At 41.5% G+C, this 27284-nt stretch overlaps 1 protein-coding gene across 2 annotated transcripts in view; it reads right to left on the bottom strand.

Moving 5' to 3' along the window:
* The window catches only part of Mtmr2 (myotubularin related protein 2), a 48607-nt gene that overhangs the window by 8520 nt on the left and 12803 nt on the right, over positions 1-27284 (bottom strand). The window contains exons 1-9 of one of the 2 annotated variants that reach the window (XM_032909641.1): positions 27001-27200; positions 16895-17000; positions 12299-12374; positions 9565-9659; positions 9103-9213; positions 7056-7157; positions 6004-6087; positions 3869-4018; positions 3119-3307 (exon numbers count right to left, since the gene is read on the bottom strand). In XM_032909641.1, the coding sequence (XP_032765532.1) occupies positions 3119-3307; positions 3869-4018; positions 6004-6087; positions 7056-7157; positions 9103-9213; positions 9565-9659; positions 12299-12344 (777 nt within the window). In that variant the 5' untranslated portion in view covers positions 12345-12374; positions 16895-17000; positions 27001-27200. Of the gene's footprint in view, positions 1-3118; positions 3308-3868; positions 4019-6003; positions 6088-7055; positions 7158-9102; positions 9214-9564; positions 9660-12298; positions 12375-16894; positions 17001-27000; positions 27201-27284 lie in introns of those variants that run through there. The other variant, XM_032909640.1, reaches the window with a different exon arrangement.

The following is a 27284-nucleotide window of genomic DNA, read 5'->3' as shown; positions in this document are numbered from 1 at the left end:
CTAAAGTGTACAGCATAAGAAGAGCCCTGCTATACATAAGGAGACCCTGTGGGGAGCATGAGTAGCTCAGGCCACTTGGAATAAACACAGGAGCCTCCCACTGTTTCTGACAAGAGCCGTGCTAAGCCTATGTGGCCAGCACATCAGCATTGTAAAGACGTCCCGTGCCTATCAATCCTATCTACAACCTAGCAAACATTTCCTTCAGATTTACTGAAATAATCAATTAAAATTCCATATAAATAATCCAAGCTGCTCTTTACATCATTTCACATTTAATTAGAAGACAAAACTTCTTATAGCCATAATGATTTCCAAGTTAGTGTCCGGTTGCTGTGACAAAATTTTCAAGGAAGGATTCATCTGAGGAGGATAACTTCACTTCCAGTTCCAGTTTTACTGGCAGGTCCCACATTTCTGAAGTGGGATGCTCACCGTGGGAAAGAGCATGGCAGAAGAAAACCATTCTCCTGTGTCAGCCAGGGTGAGGAGAAGAGGAGGGCAGAGGGGGCGCTCCAAGCAGCTTGACCCCCCAGCCCAGCGCCATGCTCTATACTCCACAACTTTCCAAAATCTAAAGTCTGACTCAAATACATTAACCTACTGTCAAGTCAGAACTTTGATTTCTCAAAATGCCCTCATGGACACACTAGCCTTCTTTCCAGTTAAGTGACAAGATTAGCAGCAATCATAGTTTGCTTACACTATAAGCAGCTAATTCATCTTAAATTTTAAAAAGTATAAGAGAACCCCACTGACATTACTCTCTTCAAATGTATAAAAAAGAAAATATATGCTTTTCAAAACAAACTGTTGTAGGGAAAGACGAACTAATTTCCTCAAGTTAATATTACATTTTATGTTAAAAATCTTGTCTTTCCTAACTCATACATAATCACGCTTTGTAGAGCCTTAGCAGAACAAATGAGCACACTAGAGCAACTACACTAACATGACCCTGACTATGATGCCTCTGAATTCTGCTCCAAACTAATTTTAGAAACTGGACAGATGTCTAATCTACAGAGTAATGTATATTCAAGACTGTCACAGAACTTAATGTCAAATGTCAGTAGTACTTGTTAATGACAATTTGTGAAGAGCACAGACCGATGTGAGGGTTTTATATGGTATGCCACCCATAGGCTGTGTGTGGTATGCCTGCTCCCTGGCTGATATCTGGAAGATTGCTGGAGGATGTTTACAACGGGAGGCTCATTAGGGGAAGCAGGTCTCTCACAATGCCTCTCAGGAACTGGCATGTGCTCACAGCAGCACTTACGTTTCAGGATATAAAAAGTCACTAACAGCAACTCTCACACTCTGGTCAGAGAAACTTGCAAAGCAATTTGGTTGCAACAAATCCCAGAAGATGCAGAAACTACTATGCAAGCCCAGCACAGAGACAGGAAACGCTGGGGTCCTCATCATGGCTGTAGTTACTTTATAAACCCACTACAGAAGCAGGATGGAAGTAATAAAGAACCCACAGCCGCGACGAGCTGTGAACACACTAAGAGATCAGTCTCCACTAAGTATTGTTTTTAAGTCGACTAGATGATAAACCAAAAAGCATGACAGTCATTTAAAACTGGTTTCAGTGATTAGCTGAACGACTGAGTCAAGATACCAAGCATAGGGCAGTGTGGGGAAGACTGCCAAAAGCCCCAGGGTTGGCTGCCATCAGTGAATGGGAAGCAACAGTGCAATGGCTATAACGACCTCAACCCAAACTAGGCAAAGTGACTCGTATCCAAGGACCAGCAGCAGCCACAGAACAAACGGAACCTAAATCTGAATGAACCCCAGGCTCATCTCAGGTTTGGGGATAAAATAAAAACAATCCACACTATGATGTGGTCAGGTAACATGGAAGGAAAAGGCTGGACAGGCAAGAGGAGCCCAGAGATAAGACTCCTAAGCCACTGAACATGGTTTTCTGTGACACAAAGATTGTGTGAGGACTGCAGGGCAAACAGAGTGGTGCCTCCAATGGGGTCCTGGCTGCAGGAGCAGTTACAACAGTAATGCACCTGGCTGTGAAAACGTCAACAGAGCACGTGTGTGGTGCTAAAGATTTTTCCAGAATGGGGGTGGGGGTGCGGTCAAACACAAGATCATCAACGCTTTGCCCTACCATAGTTGCTGCCTTCTAGTCCTTTTTCCTCAGACACAGCTAAATCTAACTCCTGCTTTTACTCAATGCACAGATTTTAGAGAGGAAAATCAGCACTTGCTGGAGAATTCATTTGACTTCTTGGCTATAAGGGTCATTCACATATCACATTCTATAAAATATCAAGAAGGATAACGTAAACAAAGAAGGTTGTTGGTGTTCAGTGGTGTAAAGAAAAAACCATGACGAAGCATGGGTGACACTTGTTTGACATTTGTGGTACAAATGTAGTTCAAATGATACATAGTTTTAGGAGTCTGCTTTGGAAAACTGCAACTTTTGGCATTCAAATTAATAAATACTCTTTGAAAGAATTCTGCGTTACAAATCTTTTCAGACGAACTTGGAGTTTTATCCTCAATAAAACCTATCAGTTTGACTGACAAGAAAGATGATAAAATAACCATACTATACAGACTGTAAGGACTCTGGATGTCATGATCCTCCCTCGTCTCCCCTAAAAGAACACCTGGGACTCACACGGCCCTCTTGAAACCTATGCAGATGCAGAATGAGGAACATTCCCATAAGCTAAGAATAATCACTCAAGCGCCACTCACAGCAGGAGGACAAAAAAGGTCAACATACACTTCAGAGTGACTAGCCATCACATTAAGGTGACATAAATTTTCATTGATGTAATACAACTACACAGGTCTGGAAGTAAAAGCAAAATTTAATGATGCTAGAGGTTCTGGGGTGTGTTAAAGCATTTTGTCATTTGCTTAGCTAACCCCATTAACTAATTTTTCTTTAATACAGATGAAATAGTCTTTGAAAGGCTTAAAAATGAACTTAAGCACTCATCAACTCAGCACAATGTGATGCCCATCACTACCTCCTTAGGTCTGACCACTTCTTTACAAGGCTACTATACAGACAGGTTCAGCTGCCTTGAGTAACACGAGACTAGTGACAACTGATTACTAAAGAAAACCTCACCTTATTGGCAACAGCATTGACACTTGGCCGAGCATCAAATATAAATATTTTGTGAGACTGGGCATTGGAGTCCATGATGGCCTGAAGATACTTCTCGTCCTCTTTGCTGCGCTTCCCACTCACTCCAACCATGGGCTGGCTGCAGCGAGTGACTGTGGCCTGACTTTCAGGATGAATCCATGATAAAACCTGAAAGAAAGAACATGGTCACATATACCTACTGTGTCCCTGCTTCCAAGCCTCCTAGAGAGCAGTCTCTATACGGATGCCTGGCAAAACAGGCTCAGGGCCCTTCAGGGTACGAGGAAAACCCTTATTTCTAGCCAACTCTGCTTTACAGAGATTTACCTAATTCCTAATCAGACACTTCTCAAACTCATTGATCACTAAACAGAGCTAAATAAACTGCTTCATTTGTTTATTACTGTATCAGCAAAACTGTAAAGTCCTCAGTATCTACATTTGCAACTAAAACTATTTCATCTGCTCTTTTAAGATAGTTATATATGATACATTTGTAAGGTTTCCTACTTTCTTGCACTCAGTGGGGGAAAAGGACTAACTGTCCTTTTCATCATAACTAAAGAATACACAAGATACAGAATGGTAACCAGTACACAGAGCTAATGGCTGAGTTCCGAGCTAGCAATACTGTTTTACCTTCACCCTTTAACTTGGTATCCAGTACCCTCACATAGAGGCTACGGCTTATCCCCTGGATCCATGGAGAGGCCTACTCCGCCCACTTACTGGGATCCGGCCCCGGGACCTGAAGGATGCCACTCTCTTGAGTTCCTCATCAGGAATGTTTGCTGGCACGGCCAAGAGGGCAGGATATGTGTCACAGAGTTCATAGCGTTCATTGACCTTTGTTATTCTCCAGCTTTCATTTGGAATCCCCTACATATGACAAAGACACAAGACAACCTGTCAGTTAAAACTATGACTCTAGGTTAGTAGCCGCCTAAGCTACTTTCGCCTATCACTACTACCCACATCTTACAACTGTTCAAATAGTGACGGCCAGGGTTTTAGAAGACACATTTTAATATGGGGGTCTGCAGTCACGTGGCACCAGATGTAATATCAGTCAGCCTGTTAACTCATTAGACACTAACAGAGTAGTGAGCCTCTGCTAAGCATATCCGGGGAAGGGTGGGAAGAGAGCAGTACCTGCTCTCACAAGAGCTGTCTCAGGCAGTGATGAGACCGATCTGCTGCTGTGCAGACACAGTCTACGTCCTCTAAAGCTTTCTCTGGTCCCTAGCACTCTGTCAGCAAATGTTCTTACTCCACTTCCATTTCTGCAGGATATAATGACTGGCAAATAGTTACCAAGTGGCACACGTAACCGTACAACCAGGTCACACCACCCTCTAGCTCCCACTAACAACCTGCCAGCCAAACTTCTGCTTTAAAATAGTAAAAAGAAACCGATTACTACTACTACTACTACTAACTACTACTAACTACTACTACTACTACTACTACTACTACTACTGTCATTATGGAGAGGGCGGGAAGGGTAAGGCAGGTCCCATGGCCCACCTAGAGGCCAGAGGAGAGCTATGTGCAGCTGGCTTTCTGCTTCCATGTTGTGTGCATTGGGGGTTAAACTGCGGTCTACAGGCTTGTGTGCTGAACGTCATCTCACCAGCCCAGGGTAAATCTACTTCTTCTAGCTACCTTCAAGTCTCTGTGGGTTTGATGTTCTACAGTTACTCTATGTCTCCGTGTGAACTTTACAGTAATCTGACATTAACTCGTCATTCACTGTACAAACTGGTTATTTTTCATTAGTCAGACTAATACTAACTTACCTACTGAAACACAGTTTGCTTGTATCTTGTGAATTCAAATCCTACCTTCTACAACAATAACTGTTATCACGGACAGACTGCTTAACCTTCCCATGCCTCAGTTTACCCCTGCTATGCAGGTATTTAGTACCTTTACACCTTATGTTTACCACATGGTTTAGTAAATAAAACCAGTATGCAAAATGTTAGTAACATACAGAGCACACACTAAGCAAATTCTTCCCTTAGCCTCCCTCCCTCACTCACTCAGCAGACACAGTTTATGACACAGCAGGCATAGCTACATCCTGACATCATCAGTGAGAAAACTAGTCAGTACCTTCCCTACTCGAGCACAAGCAATAACAATACCAAAGAAATACCAGATGATTCCTTCAAAAAGACAGAAGAGCCTCAACTAAGAAAAACACATGTACCATTAATAAATACTCATCAAGTTTAAATGCATCAAAGTTGAGCAGAAAATATCTGAGATGCTATCAACAGTAATACATGTAAAAGGGAGATATAGTTCAGTAGTAGAGTGTCTGCCCAGCACATGTGAAACCATGAACTCAATCCCTACAGGCACACATGCAAACACCAAGTTACAATGGATACGTATTGACTAAGGTAAGTCGAATGCTGACCTTAGCACAAGGGGATGTATCTATCTATCCTCTGTGAAGAATGGACTCAAAACTTTGCAGAGGTAAATTAGAAGCAGTACCATTACTATTTTATATCATAAACTACAGGGTGCCCAAAATGAAAAAGCTGAATGAATACTATTATGACATAAGAACATTACAGTTTACACACACGGATCCCACTTTCATCTTCATACTAAGCAAAACACTTTTTTACACAAACTGATACTTATAAACTAGATAAAAATTCATAGAGGGTCACTAGTATATTCTCAAAAGCAACTCAAAGGAAATGAAAAGAAATCCACCAAACCAGATTAGCTTCCAGTTAAAACAAAAGGAAGAGACACTGAAAAAACTCCTTACCTTGATCGACTGTCTGTCATAAAATAGACAGACACAACAGAACACAAGAGCTGGACAGAAAAGCACATACCTGTCTTCTGTACTCTAGAAGGGGGTCATACAGTTTCCACCCATTTTCAGGGAATACTTCTTTATACTCAAAAGCAAAAAGAGGCTACAAAATAAACAGTAATTTAAAAACATTTAAGAGAGTAATGAATCAGAAATATGTCCCAAAAGTACTTCTGTTTTGATCTACTTATTTGTAAGAATAGTTTGTATTTAAATAGTTTGTTCTATGACTGAAATTACTATTTACAACACTAAATATCTTTATATGCTTTGAAAAGTAGAGAAAATCCAAAGACCAACTTATAAAATTTACCAATGCTAACACTAACCTTTTATATTTTATCCTTTAAATATTTTGGCACCTTTTATAGGTTTCACTCTAAGTAATAAATGACATCTCCAAGAAGGTACTTCCCAGCAGAAGTAACTGGTCCATCACTAGCCAGCAGCACCGAGTGGCTCTAAAGTCAGTACTGTGCTCTGATACTGAACAAGCTTTTCATACACTGCATGTAAGCTTTTTTAACATGTAACTAGGAAAAAACTATGGTGTTTAAAAGGATAACTGCAGCCCAGAGGAGAAATTCAGTGCACTGGCTCTGACAAGGGTTGAGTACAGCTGCCATGGGGGTGAATGACGCGCTATCATGCAGTTGAGAGAACCTCGCACAGCTAAAACACTGCTACACTAGGGACTGTCCCAGACTCCTAGTCACTGCCAGCTCCCTCCCAGGGAGACTTCCAACTCTAATGAAGACTACATAAGCTTTTATCCTAGAAATATCCTGATGAGAAATATTATATAAGCCAGCCTGTCTCAAATAAAGACACATAAACAAAATCGCTTGGTTACTGATGTGCCTACCATGTATAAAGCCCTGGGTTCAAGCTCCAGTTTGCTCCTCCTCCCAAGAAATCAACAGGTACTTATAGAGTGTCACATAGGGGACCTTAGGCACAAGATAGCCTCTAGCTAAGTGTCAAATCAGGAACATAAAAGGTAGCATCTGGACAACCTAGCTAGGTGTGTTCACACTAACAATTACAATATGGATTAGAGAGAAACATTACCAAGCCGTTAGACACAGGAAATGCATATTTCATTAGATTCTCAAATATTGATCTTCTTGTTCGCCCCTCTGGTTTATGAGCAAATCGTAAATTCCTGACATCCTAGAAAAGATATAGCATCTAATTAAATCATTTTCTTTCTGTTTAATGAACAAATGAGGTTACTTGGAAATGTTGGGTAAAGGGAAGATCTGCATTTATACAACAACAGCTCCTGCAAACAAAGAACAATGAACTGGGAGCAGAAGAAACCTAGCACACAGTACACGGCAGAGAATCTTCCTGGGCTCTCGGCTCGGCAGGCCAAAGGGGAAGAAAATGACCTAAGTACTGACAGAGGCCCACTATCAACATTTGTTCTTTTTGGGCAGATGGCTCAGTAGATAAAGTGCTTGTCTCACAAGCACAGGGCGTAGCTTACTTCCCAGAACCTAATTTTTAAAAATAAAAACCATAATCAGTCGTTATCATTTCTATCATGTACAGTGATCATCTTCTTACTTTTCTTCTTCCTAGGGCTCACTTCAAGTCTCCTCTGCTAGACAGGACTAGCCTGCCTTTACTTCCTCCTCCTCCACTGCAATGACACGCCTAGAGCTGGCTGTGCCCACCCAGACTCAGCCTGCACTGGGTCCTAGGAGCCCTCTGCATGTGTCCTCAGCCACTTCCCATGCTCAGGCACAGTGACATTAGAAGCCAAATTTATGCTGGCTTAGCACCTAGTAAAAACATTTGACATTAAAAATGATTTTGAAATATCCATTTTTATTTAAGTATTTTAACTTAGGCAAAAGTTGAATTTACTTTGTTATAGTCTCATCGTTGCTGAGATGAGGCTGTACCCTACTCTGTTACTCAGTACTGTACAATATAAAATAATATATTTATAAGAAACAGTTTTGTTGGGGTTGGGGATTTAGCTCGGTGGTAGAGCGCTTACCTAGCAAGCGCAAGGCCCTGGGTTCGGTCCCCAGCTCCAAAAAAAAAAAAAAAGAAAAGAAAAAAAAAAAAAAGAAACAGTTTTGTTTGTTTTTAATACTGACACTCCATTTTACAAGCAATTTTAGACTTCATTCCAGGGAAGAAAGACGACTGTATCCTTGGGAGCACCCCGAAATGACACTATGTGTCACACAGCACCCATCTAGCCAGCAGAGTCTGACCAGTGGCTTTACTCCTGACAGTAGTAGAACACTCCGGTAACGTGGAAAAACCACACACAGAGACAACACATGGTGTATTTTCAATACAAATAGCTTACTGCAAATCTGGGCCAAATGAGTAGCATCTGTACTCTTCTGTGCAAACACACATCTGTACACGGTGCCCTCCTGTACGTCTCTATGACTAGTAAAGACCCTCAGATCACCTCTTTGGTTAACTGCTCTCTAGCAAAGACCCAACTATAATGGTACAGATCCACAAAAGCAAAACAAAACAAAACAAAAAACCTTATCTACAATGAGTTCAAAAGCCAGCCTCCCTGAAACTTTATGTACTATTTCTTGCTAAAGAAATACCAAGAAGCAAGGTATACGATATACATGGATGAGAGCTAGTATACTCAGAACCTTGACATCGAGAAAATACTAGTGACTAAGTCAATAATTTTAACAGGAGATTCAACAAACTTTTAAGATGAACATATGCAAACACTCTGGATGATATATGCTGTTTCTTTTTCTTAGGGCACTGAGAGAATGCAACAGAAGTCATGCGGTCTAGAATTGAGATGTGCACAAGCCAGGTGGTGGCAGCACACACGTGGCAGGCAGAGGCAGGTGGATCTATGAGTCTGAGACCAGCCTGGTCTACAGAGCAAGTTCCAGAACAGAGACCTTATCCTAGAAAACAATAACAAAAAAAGAGATGTGCAAAGATGTTGATTAGGTCCTGGTATAAAATGCCATGTGATTTAACGGTGAGTAACACTCACTACCCTAAGAATACATTTTTAGTATGTAATCCACTTGGACCAGTTTCCAAGTAGAGGTTCTATTTAACAGCTCTAGAGCAAATACAACCATACCAAGATTGTAAAATTTACCTTGCACACCGTTTCCAGGCCATAAGAATTTTCACCACGGCTAGATGCACCACCGATTTTTTCTACTCTACTTATCACCCCAAGAGAAGCATCTAGAACAAACGGAGGGTCCTGCAAGATGAAAAGAAAACATACAACTTATAAAAAACTGCAAAGTGCTTGAATAACATGAACAGGACCATGGACACCTGCTTCCCCAAAATGTTAAAAGTCTTAACCAGAAATTCTTTAATCAAACATTATCCAGAAGTGAACTGGGAGTGGTGGAGCAACCTTTGCACCACGCACTTGGAGCCTGAGGCAGGAAGACTTCTGAGTTTGAGTCTAGCTTGGTCCCATAGCAAGTTACAGGACAGCTATGACTACACACTTAAGACTGTATGTCTCAGAAATAAATAAGTCAATTAACCAGAAGTAAGCAAACATACCAAACACACACACATATATAGACAAAAGCCTCACCCGTTCCATGCTCTTGAAATATAATCTGTAATTTGTGACAGTCAGTGTCCCTCGTACAGCACCAGTGAACGGACATATGTAAGTCACATCTTTGGCTGAAAAGACAAAATAGCCATAGTTTACTTGACACTATGTGCTGTTAAAAACAGATTACGCATTTTATAAAATTAATTTGACTGCTTGGCTAATTGTAACAAATCATAGAATAAATGGTGTAAAAAAATCCTTCAGAAGCTTAATCTAAACTTCCAACTTAATCTTAATCTAAGAACTATAGTATCCCTGGCTGTCCGGGAACTCATTTTGCAGATCAAACTGGCCTTGAACTCAGAGATCAGCCTGCTTCCGTTGAGATTAAAGGTGGGCACCACCACCAACTAGCTAATGCAGGGTTTTTCAATCTTAAAATATTATAAATTCCTTCCATGCCATTATTAGGGCAAAAGATCATATTCCCCCAAGGAAATGCAGGTCAAATCTTAAGAGCCACAAGGTTCTACAAATTTTCAAGGGGAGTTTGGAGGAGACAAAAACCTACACCATCTGTAAGACCCTAAAACTTCCTGACTGTGGTTTCATATCAATCAATTTGAAGGGCTGACTAGTTTGTATGGGATTTGAAATGAAACCAATCTTTTAACAGTTGTCCTAAACTCCATGTCAAACCCCCCAGGAAGTGTAAGGTACATTTTCTTAATCAATTTCCAATGTTTGTTTCATTTAGAAATTTCTGAAATTATTTAAGCCCATCACTATATAAAGACAGATTTTGTTTTCATTATGATCTTGTAACTTAATTTAAAAAGTTTTATCGTGTCATTGAAATGGTTCTGGATGACATCAGACCCAGTTTCTTCTTCAGGAAAAGCAAGTGGCATCCTTATCCCGCAGCCATTACAGGATGTCCTTCTTGTATTTCATTCCTAGGCATGGAGAGAAGGTGGATGCATATGCACTGTTCCAAAGTTGTAAGGGCTCTGCAAACACAGAGGCCCACACCAAGCGCCACTGCCCACACTGGTCTCTCGCTGGCCTCGGCTTTGTTCTACAGCCTCCCTCACTGCAGACAGAGAGAGCTTTAGCTGGCTCGACCAGGAAGAAGGGAGACTCTGAGTGGCCCGCAGAGCAGAGTGAAGGGCAGCAGCAGCCCAGACTGGTCACCCAGTGCTTCGTTCATGGAGAGCCTTCCCCTGTGTATGTGTGACTTAGCCTCCATCAGACGCGTGTGTATGTGAATATAAATGAAGACATTTTCTAACAGCTTTTAGATGAGAATTTAAATGTGCAGAAAAGTAAATGAACTGTTCAGCATTCCAGAACCAATAATTACTATAAGATGAACTCAGTTCTTTTGACTAAAAACTTTTTACCATGAACATTAGGCTATGTCTTAGCAAAGCTAAAGCACTAACATATCTGCTTAGTCTCTGACTCCTCATGAAGGCTGAGGTAACTAAAGCGTGGGAGTGCCAGGCCATAATACTCTGAGACAATAAACTCCCACGGCATGCATTTAAAGCTTCTACTACCACGTCTGCTTTTTATCACGTTTACTTATGTGTATGTGTATGTGGGCATGCATATGTTATGGCCACAACACGCATGAGATCTCTTCATCATTACTATGTCCACTTCACGTCATTCGTAGGTATCTGCACTAATATATTCAAATACCTCCATGTGCTGTATACATGAAGACAGTTATAACGAGGCAGAAGCAGAGGTGGCAACCCTGAGGTGGAATGTGGACAGAGAGTCTGAGCGTCCTCATTTGGGATGGGATGCGTGGATAGTTAGGCCTGGTTCCGAGATGGAGGCACTGGTTTACATGCAGGAAGGTGGAGGCTCAGGTTGAAACGCACATTTGTACTCATTTAACCCATATATGGGCAAACCTACTAATGAGATAGTAGGTTTCTTAACTGAAAAAATAAGCAATAAAGAAACCGGTTGTGGGTGACACCGCAGGGCATGGTGATACTAAAGGAAAGCAGCAAATAGAAGACTCTTGTAAGGCCACACACTATAATGGAAGCAGCCAGGGCGCTGATGGTAAAATACCAGAAAGAAACCAGTATGAGCTGGGCTGTGGTTTTATTAGCTAAGAAGCTCCCTGTGCTATAGTGTCCTCATCCACCAAAGCAAGCTACTGTCTCTCCCACAATATTACCCTAAAGATCACTATGGCACAACTCCCATCACTTAGCATCCACAGTGATAACGCATGAAAGATGGTGCTTACTTTACTTAGCTAAGAAACCACTCCCCAAATCTATGAATATCTGCTTTGTAAACAGCATGGCGAGAACACGAAGCACAGCTTTACTAATCACGAGCATTGCATAGGTCGCAAGCCTTGTCTGCACACAGATGCTTGCTCTGCAATGAACATCAAAGACGTCATCTGAAAGATAACCTGAACTTATTCCAGGAAGAAAGTTACAAAAATAGAAAATAAGATGCTGTACTTTAATAAAAATCGCTTGTATAATGTTTTTAGCTGGCCAACAACAGTGGCTGAATGAAGTGATTCACAATAATAAAACTCTTCTTCACAGAGCTCGGCAACAACTTAAGAAGAACAGCACTGAACCTGCATTCCCTACAGCCAGACAGGATCGCTGCCAACAGCTCTGGGTCTGGGCTGGCAGCACGCAGGCTGGAGGGAGAAGTCTTGCACTCTACAGGAGAATGAACGGACAGAAAGGAATGGAATGTAAACAGCATTACAGACCCATATCTTTGATGTTCTCTCCTGGAAGCAGGGCTGGTTCCTCCATTTCTGCTAATTTGTTTGCCTCCCTCAGGACCTAGATGGGGATATGTAACAAAGAAATACTCTGTATTCAAAGGCTATTTTTTCATTCAAATTTCATTCTAGACTGTTTACCTTTATTTGAAATTATAACCTTACTACACTAACTTTAAGTCAAATTATATAAACTGCAGTATTGCCACATACAATTTGAAATTGCAATTTTTCTAAAGTATTTTCTAAATGCCTAAAAATTAAAAAAATCTTACATTCACTAAAAACCTGCATATTTTCACAATAAATCCTAAATAGCATAAAAATAAAGTAAGTTTTAATCCTCAATTTCACAGGTGAGAAAAAAAGGTCCAAGTGGCAGTGAACTTACTTGGTTCCAGAGCTAAAAGAGTGCCCTGTGTCCCATCATAAGAGTAGGAAAGTCCCATAAGAGTAGGAAAGTCCAAAGCCCAGCCTGCTTCCAGTGAACCACTCCAAGGATGCAGAGCACATTTACAGTCAGTGACACTAGATCTTTGTGTAGACTTACTATTTAGAGAAGTCTTAAGTGATACCAATAACCTTATTAACAGGGAGTATCAAATTAAATCCTGACCTTGGGAAACATGTTCCACTTTTCTAAGAAGCAGATACAGAATCAAGGTCATGCTGTCAAGATACCTCCTACATAGCAATGTGTAGAAAGGTGCCAGTGTGGTCAGTGATTAACCCCACCCGCCAATCATGTGTCCTTCCTGGGGGGGGCGTGCACGCGCACGCGCGTGCGCGCTCACACACACACACACACACACACGTTTGTGCACATGCACAAATGACTCAGGGAACACTGCAGACGAGTGGGCATGGGGAATGCAGGAGATGAAAAGTGGGAAGGAACACTCTGGAAAGTTCTCCTGGACACGACATGGTCACTACAGGGGAAAACTCACTGTAGTTATATTTATTTGTATAAGAAAAAGTCACCAGAGAGTTAGGGCAGGGAACATGAAGTGAAGGATGACTTGTTGAAGTATTGGTGGGTAACAGGAACCAGGGTGGGAGGGTGTGTGTGTGTGTGTGTGTGTGTGTGTGTGTGTGTGTGTGTGTGCATGTGAGTGCATGCGTAAGAGGGTATGACCAAGACCCATTTTTTTTTTCTTTTTTCTTTTTTTCGGAGCTAGGGACCGAACTCAGGGCCTTGCGCTTGCTAGGCATGCGCTCTACCACTGAGTTAAATCCCCAACCCTAAGACCCATTTTTTATATGTTGAAGAATAAATCAAAGAAGAAGAGAAAAAGGGGAAACAGGATCCTTTGGAAAAAACAGACTACAATATTATGACTAGGGCACAGGGCAGGGTACTGGATGAGTATCTCACGATGCATAAAGAACTTTCAAACATCACCAAGGTGTGAGACCTTATGAAAGACCTTCCCAGTGGGAGTCTCTACAGTGAGAGCACAGTCACTCTAAAATGTGCATTATAGGCCCACAATGAAGTAAATAGTGAGGTAAGTAATTCAACAAGGGAAGGAAGAGAAAAACATCTCACATTAATAATACCAAAAAATATACACAAATGTTCCGCCCTCAAGGATGGGCTGTATGTAATAACTTCTTTCTGAAGACTGAACATAAGGAGACAGAATATTCTACATTAGATAAACTGAACTCCTCAAGCGGTTAAGTAGTCAGGTGCTCGCTAGGGTGACAGATTGTCACCTTGACAAGGCTGAGGATATAGCACTTCATCTGTGAGGTCTTCCCACTACCTGCAACCCCAGTTTGACAATGAGTAAAGTGGTACACATTCCACAGAACACTGGGTCAGCTTCTTCAGACTGAGAATCAATGGGAGCAAGAGTCTTAGAACTGTGACAGTAATGGAATGCCTTATTGACACCACTGTCAGATGTTCTGGGTAAGTTCTGGGAGCAGAGAGAACAGAGTGACACTATGGAGATATCAATCAAAGGCAGACTTCAGCAATGGGAGTAAGTACTGCTTCACTACATGTCACACACACACACACACACACACACACACTCACACACTATACTATACTATACTATACTATACTATACTATACTATACTATACTATACTATACTATACTGCAGTAGTCTAACTATACTAATAACATAAGACACTATGTATGACCTATACAGGAACTCTTCACTAACAGTTAAGCAGCTTTTCTTTAACTTTAAACCGATCTAAAATTAAGCTGACCTAAGAAGAATAGTAAATAATAACATTTCACGTTATTGATGAACACCCTGGCTTCATTACGTGTGAGTATGAGCCAGTCCCTTACTATTTATGGCAGATAGAGTATCCTAAGACAAGGAGAGAAGCCTCTATGCCAAGGTCCTCAACCTTCCTAATGGTGTGACCCTTTAATACAGTTCTTCATAGTGCGGTGACCCCCAACCATAGAGTTAATTTTGCTGCTACTTTGTAACTGTAATTTTGCTACTGTCATGAATCACAATGTAAATGCTTTTGGGGACAAGTTTGCCAAAGGAGTCGCAACCCACAGGTTGAGGCTGCTTTATACAGCAATGGTGACAATAGAGGTAAAATTTGTTTTTAACTAAAAAACTACACTTTGAACCAATTCTGGTTTTAAGTAGAAAGATCTGACCACATGTAGACCCAAACAGTTTAAAATTAAGCTTATGCCCTACTTTATTTTGATTAACCCAATAATAGACAAAAATAGATATGAAGCATGTATGTGTTAGTGTTAATAAGGAGAGCAGTAAGACTTACACCCACTGTTACTAGCACCAAGTAAAACCTGAATGCATGTGCTCTTCCGATGCTAACCAGGACACTGTAATAGCGAATGCACGCAAGCATGCACACACACACACACACGCACGCACAGATTATGAACATAAGCGCTGAGGCTGGAGACAGGCCTTTAATCCAGTGTTACACAAAAGATAACAAGTGTATTAGAACCTTTATAGATCCCTAACCTGTCTTCATGTAGTTGTTAAAAAGATAATAGTCTCAACAATTCTCAACAGCAAGAACTTCATTACTGAAGATATTTATATTCTCCACCATGGCTGAATAAAACCAGGAAGAATATGCTGCAGACATTTGAACCTAGACTTCCCATCTTTCAGAATCTTGAAAATGAATGTCTGCTGTCTAAAAAGAAATCCTGAGGAAAGGGTAGAATTAAAAACATACAAAAAAAAATGCATTCTTCCATCACCTATGGGTAAGTGGTTAAAGAAAAGCAGATGAGTCCACAGATGTACTGTGCTTCAGTGCTTCACTGATGTGGTAACTTTGTAGAGATAAGACATGAATGCTGGAACACTTTTAAAAGGCCCCGCAGTGTGCAGGAGTGATCCATCACCGAGGACTTATGTGACTTCCCTACAGAATCAGGTTCAACAGGATAGAACACTGGTGTGGTGGCTAACCATGGCTGTCAACTTGACTATCTGGCATCAACTAAAACCCAATCGGTGGGCACTCCTGTGAGGGGCTTTCTTGACTAGGTCATTGGAAGTGGGAAGTCCTACCCCTTTATCTGAGCCACACCTTCTGGTGGCCGTGTGCACAAAAGGACAGGGAAGAAAGAAGCTTCTGCTTTTTGCCTGCTTGTCCTCACTCTTACTGTCAAGTTCATCTACTCTGCTGATGAGACATTCTTTCACTGTTGATAAAATCTACTTCTTCCAGATACTAACGCAGACTGAAGAAAGCCGTTCCCCACAAGCTCTCTGGCACTGCAGCACCAGATCGAGACTGCTGAAGACATCCAGCCTCACAGACTGCATAGCTACCACATTCTGTGCCTTTCCATCAGGACTGCTAGGACCACAGCCTGTAAGACACGCTCATATTTTTCATCCTATCAATTCTGTTCCTTTAGAGAACCCTGACTAATGCAACTGGCAATACAGAAAGGACAGTACAGTATTAGCTATGAGACTATGGACATATTAGAGTAACGGTTGGCTATAGTACATTTTCAATGTATGTTAACTATTTATTCCCTGTTACTACAGAATTATTCAGGAAAAATCATATCACAAAAGAAATGTCTCAAAATACTTAAACATATTAACTTAAGGAATGAATCATTCAATTTTAAAATAGTAAGTAAACATTAAAATTTACTGGCCTTGTCTAGAACAGCGTCTTAGTTAGGGTTTTACTGCTGTTAATAGACACCATGACCAAGGCAACTCTTATAAGGACAACATTTAATTGGGGCTGGCTTATAGGTTCAGGGGTTCAGTTCATTATCAAGGTGGGAGCACGGCAACACTCAGGCAGGCCTGGTGCAAGAAGAGCTCAGAGTTCTACACCTTCATCTAAAGGCTGCTAGTGGAAGACTGGCTTCCAGGCAGCTGGGTCATCCCACAGTGACACACCTACTCCAACAGAGCCACACCTTCTAATAGTGTGATTCCGTGGGCCTAGCACATACAAACCATCACAAATAACGAGTGTGGGATTTGAGAATTTTCTGTTCTCACCTACTTCATTATTACAGGTTCTACCGATAGTGCTGGAAAGAAACTGAACAGTATAGATAAAACATACATACCCTCAGATCAGGAGAGAAGTTGTCTGCAGAGGTTGAAATAGAATCTGATGATATAGCAGAAACTGATTTGGTATGAACCGAGTTCTCTGAATGAGAAGTGGAAGCACTACAAAAGATAAAAACACAGCATGTTTGGAAAATGGGGCTTTACAGACCAGTTTTAAATGTCTGATTTATAACTCCAATAGTTATAGCAACTTGCATTGTCAGCAGATTCTGGGTTGCCTCTTCAATGACTTCTAGGAAGACAGAAAAATTGCAGACTCCATTCTTTAAGAGTTAAATATGCTTACTACTCAAGTCTGAATATACTCTTCCAGTACCCAAAAACATAATTTGGATGCACCCCTTCCTTTTATCCATTTATCCATGCACTCATCTATTCATTCATCTAAGGGACGTCTGTGGAGAGTGGCTGGTGAGACGGACGGCTCAGCAAACAGGTCCAATAGGAAAACTAAGGGCATTTGTGGCTGATGTAGCCGTGAATTTATGAGGGAAGAGATCTGTTTTACAGCAATGGGAAACACGGATCAGCATTCCTCCAACTTGAGAGACAAAGCATAAAATGAAGGATGCTCCTGATGAATGCATTATAAAATGCTATCAAGAACAGTCTGAGACTGTCCAAACTGACTATAAACCAGAGACAGCAGAGATTAATGCTCCAACTTTATTTGGGGGAGCCACTGCTGAAAAACCACCAATGGCCTCACCACCGAGATGGTAGACTGACCAACCAGTTTGGGTAGGGCAAAAACCTATGACAAAAGAAAATGTACAGGCATTGGAACAAGTAGTCCAAGAGCAACTAGAGGATCAACACAGCCCTTAGAACTCTCCTGTATTTGTCATTAAAAAGAAATCTGTCAAATGGAGAATGTTGAGGGACCTAAAAACAATTAGTAAAATCATTGCAGCTTGGAATCTCATGGCCTTCCTTGTTACCCAAGGAATGGTCTATGATAGAGACTGGTTTGAAAGATGCTTTCTCACAATTCCTCCACAGGAACAAGCAGATAAAGGTGCCTTCACAGTGGCCACTATGCCAACCAAAAGGTACCACTGGAGAGTCTTGCCACAAGAAATGCTGAATAGTCCTACCTTATAACAATATTTGGTGTAATAGCCATTAGAAATAATTTGTAAGTAGTTTCCTCAATCCATAATTTACCACATGTATGATATCTCACTGGCTGATTCAGATATAAATACCTTTAGAAAAATGTTTAATGAAATAAAGAGAATTTTGCCTTGCTGGGGATTACAAATTGCTCCTAAAAAGAATACAAAGAGGAGATCCTATTAATTACCTAGGGTGTAAAATAAATCTATAAAAGATCTGACTACAGATGGTACAAATCAGGAGAGACTAATTATGGACCCTCGATGATTTTCAAAAATTGTTGGGAGACATTAATTGGTTAAGGTCCACAAATGAATTAACTACTCAAGAGCTAAGTAATTTATTTCAAATCTTACAAAGTGAGAAAAACCTAAATAGTCCAGGAAAATTATCAGCTGAAAAAGAATTGGCTCTGGTAAGAAATTACAAGATGAACATGTAGATCATCTTGATCCAAAGATGTCCTATAATAGTAATTTTGCTTTCTAGTCATTCTCCCACAGGAATTTTTATGCACACAGAAATTTATATCTTAAAATGTATATTTTTAGCACACAAATAGAATAAAAAATTAAAAACCTATTCAGGTTTCTGAATTGATTCTGAAAGGAAAAATGAGACTTGGTCAATTACCTGGAATAGATCTGGTTGAGACTGTGGTACCTTTTACTAATGTTGATTGCCTCATTATGGGCAGAAATGAATGCTGGCAAAGAGCCTGCAGTAATTTGGGGGGTGGGTGGGTGTGTGTGCAAACAACTGCAATTTATATAAAGAACTAATTGGCTCCTCCCTCATATAATAAAGGGATTACAATTTCTGGAGTCCCTACATTTTATAGTGATGCAAATAAATCAGGAAAAGCGGGTTATCGGTCAGAAAAAAAGCAAGTAAAGTGGCTCAGGGACCTTACGAGTCAGTTCAACCATCAGAGTAATATGAGTTCTTATGGTATTATTAGATTTTGCAGATTCTCTTAATATAGTAACTGACTCATAATATGCAGAAAGAATTGTTTTGCATACAGAAACTGCTGAACTTATTAAGGATGATTCCAAATTAACTTCACTATTTATTCAACTACAAGTTATAGGAATTAGAAGTCACCCACTGTATATAACACATATCAGATCACATATGGGCCAACCAGACCCTCTAGCACAAAGCAATAATGAAATTGAAGCATCAGGACTTCATGAGAAACACCATGTTAACAGCAAAGATTTAAAAAGGATTTTACTATCACTTGACAACAAGCCAAGGAAATTATAAGGAAATATCCTACTTGTTTATGTAACACAGCTCTATGACATGAGGGAGTAATCAAAAGCACACCCAAGGAATTTGCCAAGTGGATGTGCTTCATTTTGCAGAGTTTGGAAAATTCAAGGATGTGCACCATACCATAGACACATCTCAGGATTTCGATGGGCAACTGCTTTATGTTCTGAAAAACCTGAGTCAGTAATTACGCATTATCACAAGTTGTGGCAATTATGGCAATGCCTATACAAATGAAGACTGACAACGATCCAGCATGTCTCTAGTAAAATGAAACCATTTTACACATTATAATATAAAGCAGGTATACCACACAATCCGACAGAACAAGCAGCTGTGGAGAGATCCAATTATGCTTTAAGATGCTAACCAACAAAGAGAATAACGAACCCCGCAGAGATAATTGCACAGGGCTTTATGAACTTAACATTTTTTGAATGTGAGTAGAAAAAAAAAAAAAAAAAAGCAACAGCTGCTGAGACACTGGATTGTGGAAAAAACTGATGAAGCAAATCAGGGATGTCCCAACCTCAGAATGGAAGGCAAGAAGTGTGTTATACTGGGGAAGGGGGTTTGTGTTTGTTTCTACAGGAACAGAAAAACTGAATTCCTTTCAAAACAATAAAAATCAGATTTGACAGGTTGAGACTTCTGAAGATCTTGGCTGCAGACAGAAAGAAAGAAATCAGAAAGACCAACAAAGCAAGTAACTTATATACTGATCCCTCTGCACGGGGACAGTTCTGAGACTGGCTGAGATATAAAACTGTCTCCAGGCAGGACGTCAACTATGCAGAGTCAATGAATCTCATTGGCTCAAGAGTCCTCATGACTTACTACTACATGCCGTCCTTGGTTATACAGTCCAAACTAACAGATAAAGAAACACAGATGCCTTACCTGCTCAAACAGGGAGCAAAGAACCATCTTTGGCTGAGCTGTACACATCGCACATTCCATACACAGGACAGACAGTAGAGTATGTTCTCAAGGATGCCAAATATACATGGGCTGGATATTATTAATATAAATCTTACCTGATAGTTTTCATAATTATTATTATTGTTTATAGCTTGTTATTAGAAAAAAGTCCTTTTCTCTCCTGAGAGACACACCCAGGATACAACAAATACAGAGGCGAATGCCAGCAGCAAACCACTGAACTGAGAACGGGACCCCCGTTGAAGGAATCAGAGAAAGGACTGGAAGAGCTTGAAGGGGCTCGAGACCCCATATGAACAACAATGCCAAGCAACCAGAGCTTCCAGGGACTAAGCCACTACCCAAAGACTATACATGGACTGACCCTGGACTCTGACCTCATAGGTAGCAATGAATATCCTAGTAAGAGCACCAGTGGAAGGGGAAGCCCTTGGTCCTGCCAAGACTGAACCCCAGTGAATGGGATTGTTGGGGGAGAGTGGGGAGGGAAGCCCAGATAGAAGGGGAGGGGGAGGGGTTAGGGGAGTGTTGGCCTGGAAATCAGGAAGGGGAATAACGAAATGTAAATAAGAAATACTCAAGTTAATAAAGATTAAAAAAAAGTCTTTTGTTAGACTAAAAGGGGGAAATGTTGGCATGTTGTTGTACACTGTATAAAGATTACCCTTGTATTATTCAAATGCTGATCTCTATGGCCCTATATCTGGTTGCAGTCCAGAAATGGCATTGTAATGATTATCCTAAGAATCTCCTGTTTCAATGTTATGGAAGCATTGCTCCCCAATTACCTCTGATTGGTTAAAAAAAAAAAGTTGATGAGCCAATGACTGGGCAGATGAGATAAGAGGGCTTAGACTTCTGATCCCAGCCAGGGAAAGGGCAGAGGGATAGAGAAGATTCACAAGGTGAGGGATCAGAAGTCACAATGAGAACACACATGCAACAGAGAGAGGCAGAGCAATTCTAAATGCAGGTATTGGGAACTTTGGCTGGGAGTCACTAGATTAGATTAGAGGATTGGAATAGATTAATACCTCCTGATTCAAGTGTGATCAGGAGGGTAACTTGGCCCAGGCCTGCCCTAAGCTCCTCAGGCTACCCCAGCCATGTCCAAGTGCCTTCAAGAGTGAACACTGGGCTGTTAACTTGCCCCATGTCCTCATAGCACAGGGACATCAGACTCAGATCACCCTCCAGCCTACCTTTTAGGCCTAGCCATGGCCAACTGAACAGGTCGGGGCTCCCTTGGCTTGACCATTGTCATCTGAGTAGGCATTATGTGACCCATCTCCTCCTTCTTGAACACCAGGGCCACTTACTCAGCCTGATGGAGTTTTGAGGACCCACCTCTCCTTCTCATTTCCCTTTGGTCAGGGCGGGGGCAGCCTTACCAACCCCACCAGACCCCACTTCTCGACTGCATTTTCAGGGATGTTCCTCTCACCCATTCTTTTTTCTGGTGGTGCCAACCTGTCCCATTCCCTTATTGGTAAGAGAGCTTCTAGCCAAAGTGGGAGACTCTATTTCCTTTGAACACCCCATTTGCCTGACCCCAAGCCAGCCAGAAGCCCTTTTCCTCCTTCTAGCCACCCAACCTAATGGTTCCAACACAGCATTTCCTTGGGAAGGGGAGGGGATGGTGGAGGGGGAAAGAAAGGAGAGAGGGAAAGGAAGAGGAAGAAGGAGGAGAGAGGGAGAGGGGGAGGGGGAAAGGGGAAGAGGGAGAGGGAGAAGGGCAGGGAGAGGGAGAGGGAGAGAAACAGAGGATGAGAAGACAAGGAAAACAGGAGGTATCCATTAGACCAGTAACACATGTCTGAGTAAAATGCACCCCCAGGACATTGGACTGCTAGAGCAGAAATAACCCAGAAAGATTCAAACAGCAAGTATTTAGGGTCCACAGCTGGGGAAGTAGCCAGTCCAGCCACTAGAAAAGTTTACTAGGGGTTATCCCTCAGTAATTGCCAAAACCAAATAAACCAGTCCGAGTTACATCCGTTTGTAAGCTAGCTGTGGATAAGCATCAATCAATTAATTTATAAACTACTTCACCCCTTTAGCACCCCAAAGGGGTCTGTGACCTGATTCAAGATCTCCAGTTCACGCATTCTGCAGTGGTCCCGCTCTACCCTATCATAGCTAACCCTTACACAACACTCTCCTATCCACTATCCCCTCAGGAACCTCCCATTTCTCAGTCCTGAACCTCAAGGATGCTTTCTTTTTTATTCCCCTTGACACTCAGTCACAAACATCCTTGCTGTCACCTGGACTCACCTTAACACTCCCCTCTCTACCTAAGGCACCTGGACTGCCCTACCCCAGAGGTTCCAGGATAGCCCATACCTATTTGGACAGGCTCTGGCTGATGATCTCTCTCTCTCTCCTCAAATCTAAAATTATACAGTATGTAGATGACCTTCTCTTCTGCAATCCATCTCTACAAATTAGCTTAACTGGCGCCTCTGCTCTTCTAAAAGACTTCCTGTCCAGTCGGGGCTAACAGAGTCTCACTAAGGTCCAACTGTCCACCCTTCAGGTCACCTTGGGACTACCCATTACCCTGAATAGAAAATGCAGTCCCATGCAGATCGCTCTATTAAAAAGGAGATGCTATCATTCCTAAGAATAGCCAGCTTCCTACATTCCTGAATGCCCTCCTTCCCTTCCTCATCTACCCGCTCTATGACCCTCACATGAATCCCTTCTCACCCAGTACCAAGCCCTAGCAGAAGCTCCATAGCCCCTCATCTAGGCCCCAGCTCTATAACTACCAGACCTAATCCATCCCTTCTCCCTCTATGTAACAAAAAATGAGAGCTATACACTTGGGATCTTAGGCCACCAACTGGAACCTTCCTTTACACCCGTGGTATCTGTCAAAAAAAAAAAAAATTTAGACCTTACCACTCAGACAGATTCCAACCTCCTCCTCTGGGAGATGCAATGACCCTGAATTCACTGTCCCGATTTCCCAAATGCTAACTAAGCCCTCAATATCCCTTGTCATTTCCATATTCCATGCCACCCCCAGTCCCAAAGGCCCACAGCTCTGTGTGGCAGCTGAAGATAAATGCTGTCCTATATGACAGCTGAAGACCTATCACCACTGGCCCGGTCATGGAGACCACAGGAGCCTAGAGCAACCATCTAGGTAATGGGGACATTTCTGCCATTTAATTTATACATAGGCTATTTAGATTATACCTCTACTATTGATGTGTTTATACAAAGATAAAGAGAGGGTATGTCCTGAGTTGAACTACCCGCATGTTCAGGTCACTTTATCTAAATATCACCAAAGGGACTTTCAGAGAAGCAATCCACAGCCCGCATGGTCTAGGCAGGCAGGTCAGACCTTAGGACTTCCTGTTTCGATTCACCTTTCTAAATCCAACGGACTAAAAATAATCTGCAATGGACGAGTCTCAGATCTGCCAGAGGAGCCGCAAAACACTGCAGAGGGCGTGTCGGGAGAGAATGGTCCCCGCGTTTGAAAATACTGCCTGTGCTTTTCAGCATCAGCAAGTTGTGTGTTGTGACGAGGAAACCAAGTTTCCAATTATTGGAATTCCATAGTGTATTTAATTATGCAATTATCTTACTATATTAACAAACTCTAAAGCACAGCCGCAGTTGCTTGAGACTTGGGCAATTTGGAAGAACAAAATTTATTCTTTCCTTTAGTTGATTACTTCTCAGGAGTCCATCCGTTCCTCTGGATTATAGAAATGATTCTATTTTTGAGCTGCTTCATTCAGAAATATAAAGCAAGCCAGACCCTCACTGTTTGCCATTCCAAATTTAACCCCAGTACAAACTAAACATATTTCAGGGGGCGGGGGTGGGGTGGGGGGGATGTTCACAGAATTCACATCATTTTCTCCCATGAACTGCTTCAGGCTCTTTTTCTCTTTTGAAATTCCAATAAATATAGTGTAAATAGAAATTTTAAAAAGTGAAAAAAGAAAAAGAGAGAGGGGGTATGTCCTGGGTTTCGACACCAATGTTGTATTTATAAAAAGATAAAGAGAGGGGGGATATGTTCTATGGAGGTCTGAAGAAAGGGGGTGCCTCAGTGGGCCCATGCTGAGGCAGCCCTTCCCCCTGAGGGACCAGCCACATGATGGTATAGTATAGAATAGAGTCTTATTCAGGGCTTGGGGAGGGGAGTCAAGAGGGTAGTAGGGCAGAGAGAGAGCGAGAGCGAGAAGAGTAGAGTAGAGTAGAGTAGAGTAGAGTAGAGGAGTAGAGGCTGACCATGAGCATGTGGAGAGGAGGAGGGAAGGGAATGGGGAAAGAGGAGACAAAGAGGGAAGAGGGTGAGAGCAAAAGAGGAGCAAGAGGGAGCAAGAGCAAGAGAGTGAGGAGGGGGCAAGCAGCCCCTTTTATAATGTCAGGTATACTTGGCTGTTGCCAGGTAACTGTGGGACAGCACATACCTGGCTGTTGCTAGGAACTGTGGGGGTGGAGCTTACAGAATGCTAACAACTATAACTTATCCTGCTCAGATCTCTAATGATACTGAAGGCTAACTGTAGCTTTAAAAGCATCAAGCATACCAGCTTCTTTCCCAAGACTACAGCTGTCTTCTCTTCATATGTAAAAATCAGGCCTCAGGACTCACTGGAGAGCACAACTTACCTTGCTACCAGACTCTACAGGAGATAAACTCAGAAGACAGATTTCATTGTAGCTTTTTACTATCCTTTATTTAAAGAAACTTGTTTTGCAATGACTATTTCTCAGTAACCAACCACTGTGTCTCATGGTAAGTGGTTGAATGGGGAAAAAAGTTTAAAATTTATACAACTTATAAAGGTCTAAGAATGAGTTTTAAGGCATGTAAATGCAAACTCTCTGTGTTATTGTTATATCAAGACTTCAGAAGTTCAGAATTTTAACACTGATAAGTGGAGTTCTGACAAGCTATTAATCTAGCTCTGATAAGAATTGACTACTATTATCATAAGCACAAGATTTTACATTTCTTTTGGTTGTCTGCTAAGGACAGATTTAAAAGGGCTTTTCACCCATGCTAAAAACATCTGTATTCAATCTATATACCCAATACTCTGGGCTTCCCCCCAAACCCCAACCTTCCCTACATAATCCAGCCATTTTGGTTACATGGCCCTTTTTTGGTCAAGCCTTTATTCTCTTGGCCCAGACTGTTCCTGTCTTCAGGTTCCTGCCCTGTCTGAGTTCCTGTCCTGACTCCCTTCAATGATGACCAGTGATATGAAAGTGTAAATCAGGAGCTGGGGATTTAGCTCAGTGGTAGAGCACTTGCCTAGGAAGCGCAAGGCCCTGGGTTCGGTTCCCAGCTCTGGAAAAAAAAAAAAAGAAAGTGTAAATCAAATAAAATAAATCCTTCCCTCCCCTAGTTATGGTCTCATCACAGCAGTAAAAACACTGACTAGGACAAGAACCTTCTAAGGTTTCTGCACCAATGTTGTATTTAATAATGGCAATCACAATACTTCATGCCCTAGAGCATTAATGTCTCTCTTCAGAGAGTCAAGCATGTTATGTCATGACAGGAGGCATAAACAGAACAAGTCTTAGAAATTAATGAAGCATTACAGTAAAGCTGGTTAGAATACAGCCAGCTCTCTGGAAGACTGTTGGGGGACATCAGTTACACTTTATTCACCTAGACAGTTTTTTCTATAAGAATACCCCTCATAACACCACTACAATTATACTCTAATGTATTAAATTCTGACCATCACCCCTTAAGAAGGCCAGTAACAACTCACAAGCAGCTGGGATGTAACTTAATGGTTGTGTGCTGTCCTAGTAGAAGTCAAGATGGTTCAATGACCATCACAAATGCATTTGTCTAAATTTAAAGTGTCATTTTAAAAATGGAATAAACCTGGTACTGTTTAAATGCTAATTTCTGGTCTCAGAAAAGAATGCATCCATGTGTCCACACCTAACTCTGAAACAACACGATTTAAATCTACACTGAAGGCAGGAAGAAAACAGCGAGCCTGCTCACTCTCCACCCCAGTCATCCCCACTCTGTCAGTGGCACAGCTTCATCCACCACAAGAAGCCAACAGAAACCCATCATCTGACTCTTAGTCATTCTCACGCATCTGCTCCTCTCTGTTGCTGTATCACAATGTCCTTTTCTCCTTTGTTGCCTATTCAAAACTCGACGACTCCCAAGTGCAGTGCCGATATGAACCCCAGTACAAGCCAGGTATCCTAAGACAGTCGGGAACTACCCTGGCCTTTTCCAAACAGTATCAAAAGGTAAGATAAAGACCCTTCTGCTTTTCTGGAGTTTCATTTACTTGGGAACCTCTGGAATATATATATTCCAGAGAAATGTTTAAGATACGAACTTACAAATTAAGGAAATCCCTCCTAAACAAATGAATGTTGGTACCTACTTTTGGGATCCACACCTGGGACTACCAAGCCTACCACCACTAGTATTTTTTAATGAAAATAACAGCAAAGTATTATTGCCCCTAAACACTGGTTTGCCGGACTGTTAATAAATTCTTCACTACTTTCTTGTTACATTGTCACTTGGAAGCAATCAACAGTAATAAACAGAAAATAAAATCCAAGCATGAACAGATTCCAATATTCATGCTCCTCATTCTTCCCAACCCAGTATTCCACAAGTCAGTAAAACACTTCTTGTAAAAGTGAAAATTAGACACAAGAAACATAACTAACATCACACACATGCTTAACTCAAAGGAGCCCAGAAAGTTAGACACATGTCACCTACTTTTCACACTCCTAGTGAACAAGTCTCAAGAGGGTGCAGGATCAGCCATGCTTCTTCTACTCCCAGTCTGCAGCTGGCCACAGTTGTTACAGTGAGATCTAAACCACTTGCTTTGTTTAAACAGCTCTTCTCACTGCCAATTCAATTTCTGTTGAATATCCCATGAAACGAAGAGGTGCTTTCTGAGTGTTCTCCGGTTATTAATGTCATCTGTCCATGAATATTAAAGAATGCCTTCTGAATTGTGATTGGAAGAAAATTTTTCTAGGAATGCAAATTTTGCT

The sequence above is a fragment of the Rattus rattus genome, chromosome 8, assembly GCF_011064425.1.
Source record: "Rattus rattus isolate New Zealand chromosome 8, Rrattus_CSIRO_v1, whole genome shotgun sequence".
In the NCBI taxonomy this organism is placed as follows: Eukaryota; Metazoa; Chordata; class Mammalia; order Rodentia; family Muridae; genus Rattus; species Rattus rattus.
Note: the sequence above shows the minus strand (reverse complement) of the source record. Positions and strands in the feature narration are given on the sequence as shown.